Source organism: Musca autumnalis, unplaced genomic scaffold (genome assembly GCF_047663935.1).
Source record: "Musca autumnalis isolate F117 unplaced genomic scaffold, ASM4766393v1 scaffold_2, whole genome shotgun sequence".
Lineage (NCBI taxonomy): Eukaryota > Metazoa > Arthropoda > Insecta > Diptera > Muscidae > Musca > Musca autumnalis.
In genome coordinates, this window is record NW_027411755.1 from 69,800,751 (window position 1) to 69,817,946 (window position 17,196).

At 37.2% G+C, this 17,196-nt stretch overlaps 1 protein-coding gene across 1 annotated transcript in view; it reads left to right on the top strand.

Moving 5' to 3' along the window:
• The window catches only part of obst-B (obstructor-B), a 78,631-nt gene extending 63,812 nt beyond the window's left edge, over window positions 1–14,819 (top strand). Inside the window, exons 5-6 of the mRNA XM_073967884.1 lie at window positions 14,013–14,409; window positions 14,521–14,819. Coding sequence (XP_073823985.1) covers window positions 14,013–14,409; window positions 14,521–14,656 — 533 coding nt within the window. The 3' untranslated portion in view covers window positions 14,657–14,819. The remainder of the gene's footprint in view (window positions 1–14,012; window positions 14,410–14,520) is intronic.
• Window positions 14,820–17,196: the final 2,377 nt, after the last annotated feature.

Genomic DNA, 17,196 nt, shown 5'->3' on the forward strand with positions numbered 1-17,196 from the left:
GGGGGATAGGTCCCCCACTCCCAAAGATTTCCGGAGGGATCTTCATTATCAAATCTTTCGGGTGGGATCTTTATTATCTAGAGAGAGAGAGAGATTATCATTCACACAGATGAAGTTGTAGATGACACAAACAACTATCTTGTGAAGAACGTCACTTGCCATGCAAACCAGATTAGTTTTGGCTCAAATACGTTAGGGATGGTGCCGTTTTCTCAATTCCAATAGGACAAAGATTGACGACACCATGTAAATCGTCTATAAAGACTCCCTTCCGGTCGTCTATAAAGACTCACTTCAGGTCGTCTATAAAGACTCCCTTCAAGTCGTCTATAAAGACTCCCTTCCGGTCGTCTATAAAGACTCACTTCAGGTCGTCTGTAAAGACTCACTTCAGGTCGTCTATAAAGACTCCCTTCAAGTCGTCTATAAAGACTCCCTTCCGGTCGTCTATAAAGACTCACTTCAGGTCGTCTGTAAAGACTCACTTCAGGTCGTCTATATACTCCCTTTATGTCGTCTATAAAGACTCCCTTCAGGTCGTCTATAAAGACTCCCTTCAGGTGGTCTATAAAGACTCCCTTCAGCTCGTATATAAAGACTCCCTTCAGCTGGTCTATAAAGACTCTCTTCAGGTGGTCTATAAAGACTCCCTTCAGGTCGTCTATAAAAACTCCCTTCAGGTCATCTATAAATACCCCATTCAGGTCACCTATAAAGACTGCCTTCAGGTCGTATATAAAGACTCCCCTTTTGTCGTCCACGAGGACTCCTTTATGGTCCACTATAAAAGTTCCCTTCAAGTTGTCTATAAAAACTCCTTTCGGGCCCGCACGATGCACTGCACCTTTTCAACTGCTCTCAGAGGTATACAACACGACTTTGCCACAATCGACCTATGTGGTTATGACTGTACATGTTCCGTAATTTTGTCTTTGGATGGAGCCGTTTTCCCAATTCCAATAGGACAAAAATTGATGACACCATGTAAATCGTCTATAAAGACTCCTTTCAGGTCGTCTATAAAGACTCCCTTCCGGTCGTCTATAAAGACTCACTTCAAGTCGTCTATAAAGACTCTCTTCAGGTCGTCTATAAAGACTCCCTTTAGGTCGTCTATAAAGGCTTCCTTCAGGTCGTCTACAAAGACTCCCTTCAGGTCGTCTACAAAGACTCCCTTCAGGTCGTCTATAAAGACTCCCTTCAGGTCGTCTATAAAGACTCTCTTCAGGTCGTCTAAAAAGACTCACTTAAGGTAGTCTATAAATACTCCTTTCAGGTCGTCTATAAAGACTCCCTTCAGGTCGTCTACAAAGATTCCCTTCCGGTCGTCTATAAAGATTCCCTTCCGGTCGTCTATAAAGACTCCCTTCAGGTCGTCTATAAAGACTCCCTTCCGGTCGTCTATAAAGACTCCCTTCAGGTCGTCTATAAAGACTCCCTTCAGGTCGTCTACAAGGACTACAAGGACTATAAAGACTCCCTTCAGGTCGTATATAAAGACTCCCTTTATGTCGTCTATAAAGACTCCCTTCAGGTCGTCTATAAAGACTCCCTTCAGGTCGTCTATAAAGATTCCCTTCAGCTGGTCTATAAAGACTCTCTTCAGGTGGTCTATAAAGACTCCCTTCAGGTCGTATATAAAGACTCCCTTCAGGTCGTCTATAAAGACTCCCCTTTTGTCGTCCACGAGGACTCCTTTATGGTCCACTATAAAGGCTCCCTTCAAGTTGTCTATAAAGACTCACTTGGGGCCCGCGCGACGCGCTGCACCTTTTCAACTGCTGTTATAACAACTATATCTCAGAGGTATACAACACGACCACAATCGACCTATGTGGTTATGACTGTACATGTTCCGTAATTTTGTCTTTGGGTTATCATACCTAATCGGTAAATATGACAAACAAATCGTAGGTACTCAACGTAAGATAATTGAATTGATTCCTTTTGAAATAATCCTGAGGGGTGGGTTCATTGTCTCTGATGGAAAATGTAAGACTTTTCCCATTTGTTCTCTCTTTAAAGCGGTAAACTTCAAACTAAAATTTTTTTGGTTACGGTCTGGTTCGTTTTATGCGTTATGACTTTATTTTTGCCATTGCTATTTCAAAATCATTTTATGTTTGTTGTTAGGTGCCTTAAAAGCCTCCAGCTGCCTGAAATTCTAAAAATCATATTTTACAAAAATAAGTGCGTACGTACAAGCACTGTCTGCCAATCAATGTTGATAACATAATAGACACAGGAACAACGAGCCACCAACATGTTGAGTGGAGCAACCAACACAAGGATGTACCGTCTGGCGAAGGACTTTAACAGTAACGGTACACTTACATACATATAGCCATCGTCATTTTCAGGAAAAACAAACGTTTGTGAACAACACTTACGCACATTTCTCATATTTACCACAGTATGGATGCCTGGTTGGATGGCTGACTCTTGGTCAAAGGATATGTGTTGAGTAACATGTGAGTGCGTGTATGTTGTTTGTCTACGGAAGGACAACAAAGAGTTTGAACAACATTTTCATTATAAAGTACACACGGAGAGAGGCAGACATTGAACGATTTTGTATCGCTTTTCATGTAGTTATTGGGCTCGTTTGTTGCCATTGTTGTTGCAAATTGTAAAATTCCAACAAAAACCGACACTCTAAAGTTGTTAGACATTTTCGATTTCCCCAAAAATATGCATTAGACATGTTCCACAGGCGCAAATATGCTTTGACATATTCAACATTACACACACACTCAAGTAGACAAGGCACACAGCGACACCGACACAACTACACACACTTTAACATATTAGTGCACATGTCCCTGAGTAAAAGAAAACTTTTGCTGTTCTGCACCAGCTTAGTTACTTTTATGTGGTTTAGGAGGATATATGTTAGGTGCAATGCACCATAAAGGTTATTATAGACTAATACCCGCCTTCGTTCAACGCCGTCCTAAATCCTTTACAGCTTATTTCCACTTCGCCTCAAAGACCAGACTTTTACAAATCTCAAAGTAGTGGCTAGCTGGCGGTTAATCGTTGGACGCTTGGAAAAAATTTGGAAAATATTGCTGAGTCCTTAGTCAGGTTTGCAAGGAAACAACAACAAAATACGAGGGGAACTAGAAAACTTTCTGGCCTAGGCAACACGCAGTGTCGCCAGGTGTCATTTGATATTCTTTTGCAAAGTGTATTGGGTTGTTTCCAGTGCATCGATCAAATTAAATCTTTGTACGTCGATAAAGGACCATCCTATAGCACTATGAAAAATTGGTTTAATGAAATCAATCGTGGCCGACACTCGCCAAAAAACGAAGGTCGTTTGGGTCGCCCAAAATCGGACGTTGTGCCAGAAAACGGAACGGGTAATGCAATATCGCTATGTTATATACCATGAGATAGAGGCACCCTTGGGAATTTCTTCCACCAACTAACATTTGATATTGCATGAACACCTGGCTGAAAAAAATGGATTTTTCTCGCTTGATCCAGCAAAATTGGTCAATCGTCAAAAAAGGCTCTTGTGGATTGGTGCAAAGAAATTGCGAATTAAAAACAATCGCGGTGCTTCACACGACATTTATAAGATCGTCACAAACGACAAATCTTCGATCTATGCTTAGGAGCCCGAAACAAAACAGGAATCGACCGTTTTGGTCTTCGAAAGCGAGCCAAATCTAATGAATGTTGTTCTTGGAAGAAGACCTTCGAAGCAAATGGTCGCCTGTTTCTTCGGCAAAACTGGCCGTGTGGCGACAATACAGCTTGAGAAATATAGGACGGTTAATTCTGAGTGTTACAGTACCATTTGATTCCCTGAAGTCTCCTGAGAAAATCAAAAAACATCATGACAATGCGAGCTCTCACACATCGATCCAAACCAGCTCCTGTTTGACCGGACAAAACGTAGATTGATGGGTCATGCTCCATACAGCCCTGACTGGGGATCCAATGACTTCATTTGATTCCAGCACATCAAAACTGGCCGTGTGGCGACAAAATAAAGCTTGAGAAATATAGGACGGTTAATTCTGAGTGTTACAGTCCAATTTGATTGCCTGAAGTCTCCTGAGAAATTCGAAAAACATCATGACAATGCGAGCTCTCACACATCGATCCAAACCAGCGCCTGTTTGACCAGACAAAACGTGGAATTGATGGGTCATGCGCCATACATCCCTGACTGGGGATCCAATGACTTCATTTGATTCCAGCACATCAAGAAAAAAAGACGTGGTCAACGATTTTCGTCGCCAGAAGATGCTGTAAAAGCGCTCCAAAACCATGTTTTGGAGGTGTCTCAATCAAGGCACTGTAAACAACCTAACACATGGTCATATGCCAAACTGTCCTGAGTACGCTTAGGCTACAGTTTCTAGCCAAAAAATGTCAAAAGGCCAGAAGGTTTTCTAGTGTCCCTCGTATTGTTGCACAATTTTAGCTGGAAAACAAAGTAACAGTAGCCAATTCCATCGTGATATTGAAGTCAAAACTAACAGTCTAGTCTTTATTCTTTGCTGGTTGGCACGTGTTTATTATTGATGACATGTTAGCACCATGCTGTGAAGGTAAAGGTTTCCTTTCATTGGAGGTGGATGTAAACTTTTTTACAGGAGTTTCTAAGGGGGGTACATATTGGTTGTTGTTGTCCTCTTTGTAGTTTGTTAATTTCATCCACTTGAAAATGAGTAAAGCTCTCAACTGCACTAACAAACTACAATAGGCAAACAAAGAGGCAATAGGGTTGGTGCTGCCAGCGGAACTATATTATATAATGTTATAATAGGATAGACCAAGACTGTGCAGGTCCAACCACTGAGATATTGCTCTTATTGGTCTATTATCTCTAGACAGCGGAATCCTATGCAAATGCATATATGGTTAGGATGGTCGTAGAGAAAATCTGATTAGACAGAAAGTCGTTTTATCACAAAATAAAAGGAAATATGGAAATTTTTGCATATTTTGCATATTTTGACATATTTCTACATATTTGCATAAAATGAGCATATGCAAAACCATATGCAAAAATATATACAAATATTTGTGGTCTAAAAATCCCACCGAAATGGCTGAAATGTGGTATTAAGTCTTCGTTAGGGGTATGAAACTTTACACCTGAAATTTGTCCTCATGGCTCCACGTCTTCATATAGCCCCCATAGAACGGTACTTCCCGATTTCCGATATTGTGAAGTTTGTGACCTCAACATCACACTTAAACGACTGACATTTTGTATAAAGTCGTCGTTGGGAGTATAAAACTTTCCACCTGAAATTTTTCAGTATAGGTTTTTGAAGGTTGTAGCCTCAATATTCCTCCAAAATGGCTGAAATTTGGTATTAAGCCTTCCTTGGGGGTATAAAACATTACACCTGAAATTTCTCGATATAGGTCCACGTCTTCATATAGCCCCCATAGAACGGTACCTCGGATTTATGGTATTTTGAAGGTTGTAGCCTCAATATTCCTCCAAAATGGCTGAAATTTGGTATTAAGTCTTCCTTTAGGGTATAAAACTTTCCACATGAATTTTGTCGGTATAGGTCCACGTCTTCATATAGCCCCCATAGAACGGTACCTCCGGATTTCTGGTATTTTGAAGGTTTTGGCCTCAATATCCCTCCGAAATGGGTGTAATTTGGCATTAAGTCTTCCTTAGGGGTATAAAACTTCCAACCTGAAATTTGTTGGTATAGGTCCACGACTTCATATAGCCCCCATAGTACGGTACCTCCCGATTTCCGATATTTTGAAGGTTGTGGCCTCAATATCCCGCAAAAATGGCTGAAATTTGGTATTAAGTCTTCCTTGGGGGTAAACAACTTTCCACCTAAAATTTGTCGGTTTAGGTTCAGGCCTTCATATAGCCCCCATAGAACGATACCTCCCGATTTTCAGTATTTTGAAGGTTGAGGCTGTGGTTATACATTTCTGTATTTTATTGACTTGTCTGAAAAGAACTTTAAACAGAAAAATTATACATACAAACATTTTTGAACCTTTTATTGAAATGTTTGTTGCATAAGAAAATATGTAAAATGCATAAATTTTGCATATGCAAAAATTTATGCATTTTGCATATGTCATATGTTTCGATTGCAATTGAATCAGAAGCCAAAAGTATGCCTAGTCCCAAAATTTGACATGAATCGGACCAAAAATAGGGGTTGCTTAAAATTCCGCCGCCTAATTATTTCTGAGATAATGGTCGTATTGGTCTACTTATATACTGGTATCATAGGCTCATTATCTATAAGTTAACGGCAACATAGAACCATTATTTTGTAAATATTTGTGTTTAGGTAAATAATCTCTAAGATAATGACTGTACAGAACAATTATACGATAATGATCGTATTGGACCATTATCCATTAAATAATAGCTTCATTATCTCAGAGATAATGGTCAAATGGGTTCTTTATCTCTATAATAACCTACCCATTATATATATAATTGTTCCACAAACATCCCATACGGGACAAGGGAGACTTCTCTCATACCAATGAGTGCACCCCGATTCATATTACCTCAATGATAAGGGACCTACTGTTTATTGTCGAGTCCGAACGGCGTGTCCTAAGACACCACTTGTACAGAAGTTTTATATAACCTAACCATTGCCTCTGAGAATATGAAGCCAAACAACAGCTCAACTCGAAAGAGAATTAATTAAATAAAACCATAAATAAATTCACCTGAAGTAATGGCCGTATAAGTCGGTTATCTCTGGGTGTACAGATCCATTATCCATGCGATAATGGCAGTGTAGGTCCATTATCTATGAGATATTGGTCCTACAGGTCTTTATATATGAGATAATGTTCGTATAAATCTTATCTAGATAATAATGGCAGTACAGGTCCATTATCTATAAGACAATAGCCGTTTAGATATATTATCTATGAGATAATGGCTGTATAGATCCATTATCTATCATATAATGTTAGTATAAATGCATTATCTACAGTACAGGGTTCGTATAAATCCATTATCTACGAAATAGTGGCGGCATAGTTCCGTTATTTACGATATAACGACGGTATATCTCCAATGTCTATGGGATAATGGTCTTATAGGTATATTTTCTATTAGATAATTACTTATAAGTCTATACTATATGAGATAATGGCGATTTATTTCCAATATCTCCTATATACTGGCCGTATAGGGCCAATATTAATTAAATATTTACCGAATTTAGACGAATTTTCTAGGATATAACGGCGTTATAGATCAATTTTCTTAGAGATAATGACCATATAGGGTAGATAATGAGATAATGTCCGTATATAGATATTATATGTTAGATAATGGCCGTATAGTTCAACTATCTAGCAGATAATGGCCGTATAGGTCAATTAGTTCTGAGATAATGGACATTTATGTCAATTATCTATGAGATAATAGCCGTGTAGGTCAATTATCTTTTATAAGGTTATAGCATATGAGATAATATAGATGTATGTCCAATATCTCCTATATAATGACCGTGTATATCCATTATCTATGAGGCATAAATCCATTGTCTATGAGGTAATGGAAGTTTAAATGCCCTAGCCATATAATAATGCACCATAAAGTCCATTATCTCTGAAATAATAACCGTATATGTCCATTATCTCTGAGATAAGGGTCGTATAGGTCCATTTGTTTTTAAGAGATAATGGCCATATGGTTCAACTATCTATGAGATAATGGTCATATATGCTAATTATCTACAATATAATGACAGTACAGGTGAATTATCTATGATATAATGTTCGTATAAATCTATTATCTACGAAATAGTGGCGGCATAGTTCCATTATCTACGAGATAATGACGGTATATCTCCATGTCTATGGGATTATGGTTATATAGGTCCATTATGAGATTATGGTCTAATAGGTATATTGTCTATTAGATAATTACTTATAAGTCTATACTATATGAGATAATGACGATTTATTTCCAATATCTTCTATAACTGGCCGTATAGGGCCACTATCGATTACATATTTGCCGTGTAGACTAATTATCTAGGATATGTAGGGTCCATTATGTGTGAGATAATGGTCTTATAGGTATATATTCTATTAGATAATTACTTATAAGTCTATACTATATGAGAAAATGGCGATTTATTTCCAATATTTCCTATATACTGGCCGTATAGGGCCACTATCGATTAAATATTTGTGGTGTAGACGAATAATCTAGAATATGACGGCGTTATAGATCCATTTTCTATGAGATTATCTCCATATAGGGTATATAATGAGATAATGTCCGTATATAGATATTATATGTTAGATAATGGCCGCATAGTTCAACTATCTAGCAGATAATGGCCGTATATGTCAATTAGTTTTGAGATAATGGACGTATAGGTCAATTATCTTTGAGATTATGACTGCATTGACAAAATATCTATGTGATAACAGCCGTATAGCTAAATTATCTCTTAGATAATGGCTTTATAATACTGTAGTATATTAGATAATATCGATTTATGTCCAATATCTAATGGCCATATAGTTCCATTATCTATGAGATAATGACCGTATAGATCCATTGCTCTTTAAGATAATATCTGTATAGGTCCAATGTCTATGAGATAATGGAAGTACAGTTGCGTTATCTATGTGATAATGCACCTAAAAGTACATTATCTCTGAAATAATTAATGTATAAGGCCATTATCTCTGAGATAAGGGTCGTATTGGTCCATTTTTGATGAGATAATGGCCGTATAGTTCAACTATCTATGTCATAATGGCAGTAAAGGTGATTTTTTTTTTAATAATTGTCGTATAGGTCAATTATCTTTGATATTATGACCATATAGAGAAATTATCTATAAGATAATAACCGTATAGATCAATTATTTTTGAGATAGTTACCGTATAGGTCAATTATCTTTGAGATAATGTCGGTATAGACTAATTATCTATGAGATAAGGAAATAATTGTCGTATAGGTCAATTATCTTTGATATTATGACCATATAGACAAATTATCTATGAGATAATAACCGTATAGATCAATAATTTTTAATATAATTACCGTATAGATCAATTATCTTTGAGATAATGTCCGTATAGACAAATTATCTATGAGATAATGACCGTATATATCCATTATCTCTGAGATATTTGCAGCACAGGTGTATTATCTATGAGATAATGACCTTATATATCCATTATCTATGAGCTAATGACTGCCTATTTCAAGTATGTCTTAGATAGAATTATCGATGAAATAATTATCTTTGAGATAATGGCCAAATAGGTCGTTTAGGTCTATTATCTATGAGATAATGACCGTATAAGCCCATGACTTTAAGATAACGGCAGTGCAGGTCTATTATCTACGAGATAATAACCTAATAGGTATCTATGAGATAATGGCCATGCATGTCCACTATCTATGAATAATGGGCGTATACCATTGTCATTGCCTCTGATATATGTAAATGCCGTATGGGTTTATTATCTATAAGATAATGCCGGCAGAGGTTCATTATGTATGAGATTATGCGGTTATAGGTTCATTATAAACTGATAATGCAGTTATGGGATCAATACCTAAAAGATAATGCCCGTATAGTTCCATTATCTCATAGATAATGCTGCATGTTTACATTACCTATGAGGTAGTGGCCGTCTTTTGTACAGCATCTATAAGATAATGGCCGTGTAGGTCTATTATATTTGAGGTAATGACCGTATAGGTGCATTATCTATTAGATAATGGAGGCGTGGGTCCATTACCTCTGAGTTATATTTCTATGTTTCCATTGTTTAAGAAGTCTATGCCCCTCTATGCCCAATATCTCTGAGACAGTGGCATTGTGCGTCCATTATCTACGAGATAGTTGTCGCCCAGGTCCTTTATCTATGATATAATGGTGGTATAGGTCCATTATCTCAAAGATAATGGTCGTGTAAAAATACAATGCAAGTATAGGTCCTTATCTATAAGATAATGACCGTTTATGTCCATTATCTATGAAATAATAGCGGTGAAGAGCCATTATCTATAAAATAATGCCCTAACAGGCCCATCATCTATGAGATAATGGTTGTATAGGTTTATTATTGTGGTGGTTTAGATCAATTATCTTTGCGATAATTGCGGTATAGATCCAATATCTATGTGATAATGGCCATATAGCGTCATTCTCTATTAGATAATGATCGTAAAGATCAATTATCTCTTAGAGAGATATGAGATAATGACCGCATGTACTCATTATCTATGATATAATGGCTGTATAGGCTCATTATCTTTATGATAATGGCCGTTATGTCCAATATCTATGAGAAATGTTCATTATCTCTGACATAATGACCATATATGTTCATTATCACTGGCATAATGGTTGTGTATGTAAATCAGTGTTAATCACCACTGGGCTCGCGAGCCGTGTCTGTGTGAACACACACAATCTCAATTGTGGTGAGTTTGAACGTTGCTCTCACCACCGATCAATGAATTAACGCACACGATGTTTATCTAGAGAGGGATAGATAATCTCGTGGGTGTGCCGGTTGAATTTGTTGTTGCTGGTGAACACTGATGTAAATTTTCCCTTAGGTAATGACCGTATAGATCAGTGTTCACCAGCAACAACAAAATCAATCGTTGCGTTTGTGTTGGGCACACACATGAGATTATCTATCCCTCTCTAGATAAACATCATGTGCGTTAATTCATTGCTAAAACAAAGAAGATGATCGGTGGTGAGAGCAACGTTCAAACTCACCACAATTGAGATTGTGTGTGTTCACACAGACACGACTCGCGAGCCCAGTGGTGATTAACATTGGTATAGATCCATTGTCTCTGTGATAACACTGTGCAACAAGGTTTCTGTGCGGTGGAAAATTCCTTTTGGAGATGAAAGCCCTTAGTGAGTATATTAAGAACCCAAAAGGAAATTTTCCCCATAGGTCAAGTTTCTGAAATATCGCGCGATGAATTTTTTGAATTTTCGCCTATGATGCTTGAGAAAATAGCTTTATATCTCTGTTTGCCGTTATTGCAGCTTCGTTTTGAGATTACATGAAGTTAATATTATGAACCCGGAAGGACAGTTATGCCGTTGGTCAAACTTCTGAGTTATGGCGTGATGCATACATTCTTGATGAACTTTAAGAGCACGACAATAAACCCGTAACATAAATTCCATTTCGCTATAGTTTGACCTACGGCATAATTGTCCTTCCGGGTTCATAATATTAACTTCATCCACTTTCATCGGCAAAAAGAATATTTCACCCACCAAGCTTTGATCTTCATATTTACGCGCAGTGATATTTTTCTTTAAAAACGGTTCAAGAATACGGGTTTTTTGTTTTAGCACCGAACTCAGGTAAGATGCTGTCAAAAAATGTATTTTCCCTGATTGGCAATTTTATTAGCTTTCTAATGGTATACATATAACCTTAATCGGTTACTTAAAATCGGTACAAAATCCGGGTTTTATATCGCTATATCCGGTTCAAAATATTAGATATGTTCAGCATATCGGGAGCTATATATGGTAAATATTTCAGATACATCGCAGATGTCAATATAAGCGATAACCAATGGGTATGTCTCTACCCATACATAACAAATAACGAATATACAGAAAAACAAAACATAGGTTTTTTCTGAACAAAAACCGGGTAAATGTCAAAAAGACAATGAAAACGTGACAATATCGATTAGTTGTCAATGAGAACCGTACCTAAAATTCTCTGAGCAACATTTTTGTGGAATATTTGGATGCTGTAAAATCTCATCTTGTGGTACTTTTACTACGGTTCAAGAAAGAAAGGACGAAAAGGGACATGAAAAGAATTGAGTTAGAAGAATGAAATGTTCTACAAAAAGATTCGCCATTTGATTTCACTGAAGACATGTAATCTTAAAACGAATCTGCAATAACGGCAAACAGAGATATAAAGCTATTTTCTCAAGAATATTAGGCGAAATTCAAAAAAATCATTGCGCGATATCTCAGTATATTGAACTATGAGCAAAATTTCCTTTTGGATTCTTAATATACTCACTAAGGGCTTTCATCTCCAAAAGGAATTTTCCACCGCACAGACCGTGAGTTCCAATTTGTGGCACAGTGTAATGGCCGTATAATTCCATTTCGCCTTATATCCCAGATAATTACTGTATAGGTCCTTTATAACCTAAATAATGAGATCATAGCAGTTTAGGTCCATTAGCTATGTGATAATGACGGAATAGCTCTATTATCTCTAAGGTAATGGCCATATAAATCGTTTTGTTTCATTATCTCTGAAGTAATGGCTACTGACGATCTCCACGATACATGTTTCCTTACACAACTATTCACAGCTGTATCCTTAATATCATTTAACTGAGCACAAGGATTTCAAGTAGCTTTAGTTACACATGACATTGTGTAAACGTGTTTATGCTTTAAACTTGTATGTATGTATACATGTACGTATGGCTTTAACTGTGAATTTTGTGACGTTACTTCGTTTACTTGTTAAACGGTATTTTAAGTGGTCTTTAGTTCGAGAGTTGTGTTTAGAGGAGACCCTTGTCCAGTGAAAGACCATTCAATAGCCAAGACTTAACGGCAAAAACTTTAAACCGAAGCAGAAACAACTACACTATCTCTACATTGTGTCTTCTTTCAACATCCATCCCCTCATGTGATTTTGTCAGCATGTTCTTGGTGTTCTTCAATGGCAAATATGAATTGTGCTTTAACTGAAAGGAGAGAACGTGTCTTCTTCTGCAAAACGTTTGAAAATTGAAAATTGTTTATAAAAGTGGAAAATCTGTTCGAAAACATCAAATGATTTTTGAACAGGATTTTTGTTAAGATTCACAGGGAAAACATTCCATCGGTTTACCACAAAAATTTATGAAACAATCAGGAAAGGGGAGAGAACTTTCGATTCACCATTTGTTTAATAGAAGAAGATACAATTTTAAATATTGAAATAACTTATTCCTTGTTAACTGAAAACTTATTCCTTGTTATCCTTCATATCATTCTCCCCCTTGAAATAGTTTCAAATCATCACTCTCAAAGATTACGTTTTTCAATCATCAACCCCATAGAGATCTCGGGAATGGACAAAAAAAATAATTCTCATTGTTTAGTGGTCATTTATTAATGATTTCATTGTGTTGAAACGTGACAATGATAGAATGTCATGAAAAATCAACTTTGCCAAACAATGAATGCAATGTAAAGGACAGCAAAGAAAAAAAGATTGGAGACAAGGCAACAGACTTACAATTTTACAAAAAAACAGAAAAAAACTGGGTCCCTAAATTGACAAATTTCCAAAGGACAAGACACAACATCAACAATGAAACATGACTATAAAACACACAAATACAAAGGAATAAAAACATCCTCAAGCAAACCAAAGACTTATAACTGACCTAATAACTGGGTGGCAGACGGAGAGTCAAATTGGTAACAGAAGCAGGCGGAGAAGGTGGGGGAGTACACACAAAATGCATTACACGTAATGTTGAGTGCAATTTTTATGACAAAAAGAAAACCGTTTATTGAATGAGAATGAGGATGGAGGTACACAGTAAGAGTAACAAATCAATTTCTGTTTTACATCATGAAACAACTCAAATATCAAAACTTTATTTACCATAGAGGAAAAGAGTGACTGAAAGTTGATGTAGTGGAAGGAAACAGTGGTTTCAGAGGAAGCCAGGTTACGATGATATTTGGTAAATAACAACCTCTATGTCAAACCTGGCAAATATAAGGACTGAATATCACATAGGCTTAGCCGATAGCCTTAAACGCTAGTGCTATTTGTTTATATAATTTTATTGTAATTTTTTATTACAATAAAAATTTCAAATAGATAAATAAAATCATATAGGTGACCCGTTACATACTGTGCGTTATGTTGATGTCGCATGTGAAGTTGTCATTGAAAAATATAAATATGTATTTGTGTTAAAACTGTTACATGAATATTACATCCATTTGTTTTGTTTTCTTTCTTTACAGAGGCTCCACAACCCACCCAACATTGTCCACGCAAGAATGGCTATTTCGGTCATGAGAAACCTGGCATTTGTGACAAATTCTACTACTGTGTTGATGGTCAATTCAATATGATCACCTGTCCCGCTGGTTTGGTATTCAATCCCAAAACTGGCATTTGCACATGGCCCGATGAGGTTGGTGTTAGCGGTTGCAAGTCGGAAGATATCTTTGAATTCGAATGCCCAGCTGTCAATGAAACCATTGCTGTGACACATCCCCGCTATGCTGATCCTGATGATTGTCAATTCTTCTATGTGTGTGTAAATGGTGATACACCACGTCGTAATGGCTGCAAATTGGGTCAGGTGTTCGATGATACCAAGAAACACTGTGAATGGGCTCGTTTGGTGCCTGAATGGTAAGAGTTCTGACTAACATTAGAACACTTTGTGGTAGATTGTTTTATTTATTAATTTTTTTATATGTATTTTATTATTATTATTATTTATTTTTTTTTTGTTTTTTGTAGTGCCGATTGGTACAAGGATCGTCTGACCGATGCTGAATTGGAAGAATTGGAAAATCCCAAACCCAAGGAAAAGAAGAAGCCCCAACGTACACGTGGCCAATCGAGACGTAGACCCGCCCAAGAAGATGAAGAATAGAAGCAGTACTTTTTAACTTTTATAAAGACTGCAGCTTTTAAAGAAACGCTTAGCTTTAAGTTTTTTTTGTAAAAAATATGTTTTTTTTTTTTGTATAAAATTTCTTGGAAACATTGAGATAATTAATGTCTTTGAAAATAAAATCTAAAATTTACGAAAATAATTACAAAATAATTGTTTGAAAGCAAAAGCAGTCTCAATTCGGATTTTTTATTTAGAATATGTGCAATGTTTAGTAGGACACAGAAGTCCTGATTTGGGAAGAAGACATTACATTTTTTAACGGTGACTATAAATAAATTTCTAGTCACGTACGTTGGAATCGGCGATTAAAGGCGATCGTATTTGAGATATGGCAGCCAGAGAAGTGCAGTGGTAAAAATATCAACGGCTAGCCACATTTCCTGAGTATAGATGGTTGCCAGTTGTAACGTTCTAATTGAATCGAACAATCCCTCCTAAGGAGAAGGTCCACAAGAAGGAGCATTTCAAACTTCACAACAACAGAACAGCTCGAACATGGAAAATGTGAGACCGCTAGCTAAATCGATTGAAGAGTTCCAGGTTGGGAACGAGCTACACCAGTAGACGCTCTGACCAACTAAATAAAGACCATCAAGTGGTCATTAAGGAGATAACAAAAAACTATTGGACCACATACTGCAGTCTGTCAATTCACAACTCCTTGGGAAGAAACAAGTCCTGGTGAAGAAAATTGAGATCCCTCGCCTGACAAAAACGTTAGGGCAATTTTTGAAAACACTTCTGTGCATGTTGATAACACCATACACAAACCAAATTTATGGTGACTGTTATAGGTAATAAGGCAAAAGCTCTCGAACCTTAGCAACACTACGGCTTCTGACGCAAATGTTGTTCCCTCGAGCACTATGGTATACACAGAGGTATTGGAGGAAAGAGAAAGCATAGTAGAGGAAGCACCAAAAATTGACGACTTCATGAATAGAGACGAAATGTTATTTCGCTTTCGAAAGCCGCGAGATCAGACAAGAACTTGGAAAATTTCCAACGATTGCTGGAATTTCCAACGATTGGTTAACATTTGAGTTAACTCTTAAAGCCTGACACCAAATTGGTTGCCCCGTACAAGAGATGTCGTGCATACCATTTTAATGAAATTTTTTTAAATATTGGGGGGAAGTATCGGATATTGTGGACCGGTTTTTGCTCATCTTCGAACTGATGCTAAGTTTGGACAAAATATGACGAAGGCCAAATTTTGGACCAAATCGGTTGAGTTGAGTTATAGTGCTCTCCAAACACTACATATGGTGCCATCGTGGTTTTTGCATCTTTCAGGCTGTTTTTTTTAAGGTATGGACTTGCCCTTGAAAAAAAATGTTACCGTCGTAATTGAGGCAAGTTCCTTCAAGAAAAATCAAAGTGATTCAAGAGCAGGTCTTAAAATGAACTTATCCGAAATTTTGTGTGGGAGGTACACGAATAAGTAGACAAATATAGTCAATATTCGAACCTGATCTATATCTGGTAGATATATTAGGATGTGTAAAGTGTGAACCAAATCGGTCACTCCTTTCAAGAGTTATAGTGCGCACAATTTTTCCGAACATTTTTGAACTTTTGTGGGGAGGTACTCGAAGAAGTATACCTATATGGCTTATCTTTGAACATAAACTAAGTTTGGAAAAAATATTAGGAATGCCAAATTTTAGTCCGAATAGACAGATTCGTTCGAGAGTTAACTTGCACTCCAACCACTACACACGGTGTCATAGCAGTTTTTTGCACTTTTCGGGCTATTTTCGCAGGAAGTATGGACTTGCCCCCGTGAGTACAAGTTGTTACAACAAAAGTCAAAGCGATTCAGGAGCTGGTCCTATACTGAACTCTTCCGAAATTTTGTGTGCGAGGTAGCCGAAGAAGTAGACCGATTGATTCCATATTGGAACGTTATCTATGTCTTGTAGAAACTTCACGACGAGCAAAGAATGGACGAAATCGGTTACTTGCCTCAAGAGTTATAGTGCGCACAAATTTTCCGAACATTTTTGAACTTTTGTGGGGGAGGTACCGGAGGGAGTTGGCCGATATAACCCATCTTCGAACTTAGACTATGTTTGGACAAAATATTACGAAATCGAAATTTTGAACCGGATCGGTTGATCCGTTCGAGAGTTATCGTGCGATCCAGCCAGCCAGACAGGTGGACGGGCATGGCTAGGTTAGGTTAGGGTTACGTTGATAAGAGGGGTGATCCTAGATCACCACATGCCCATGTGGACATACACTTAAGCCATAAGTATGCCTGTTGTGCGCTCTATTTTTTTTTTGTCAGTCTACTAATATCTTTTTTACTTAATAAAAGTAATTCTTTTGTTTTGTCCTTGTCTTGGTTTCCCCATAGGATTTTTGTGTTTTTTCCCTTCTCTTCACTACTCCAGAGGGATACATGTGAATTTTTTGCCCATGTCTTTAGTTCTAGTCGCGTAGCTTTAAACGGCTTAGCGTTTTCTAGACTTACCGTGGGTTGCTCCTTGGCTTGTTTTGCCAAGGAGTTT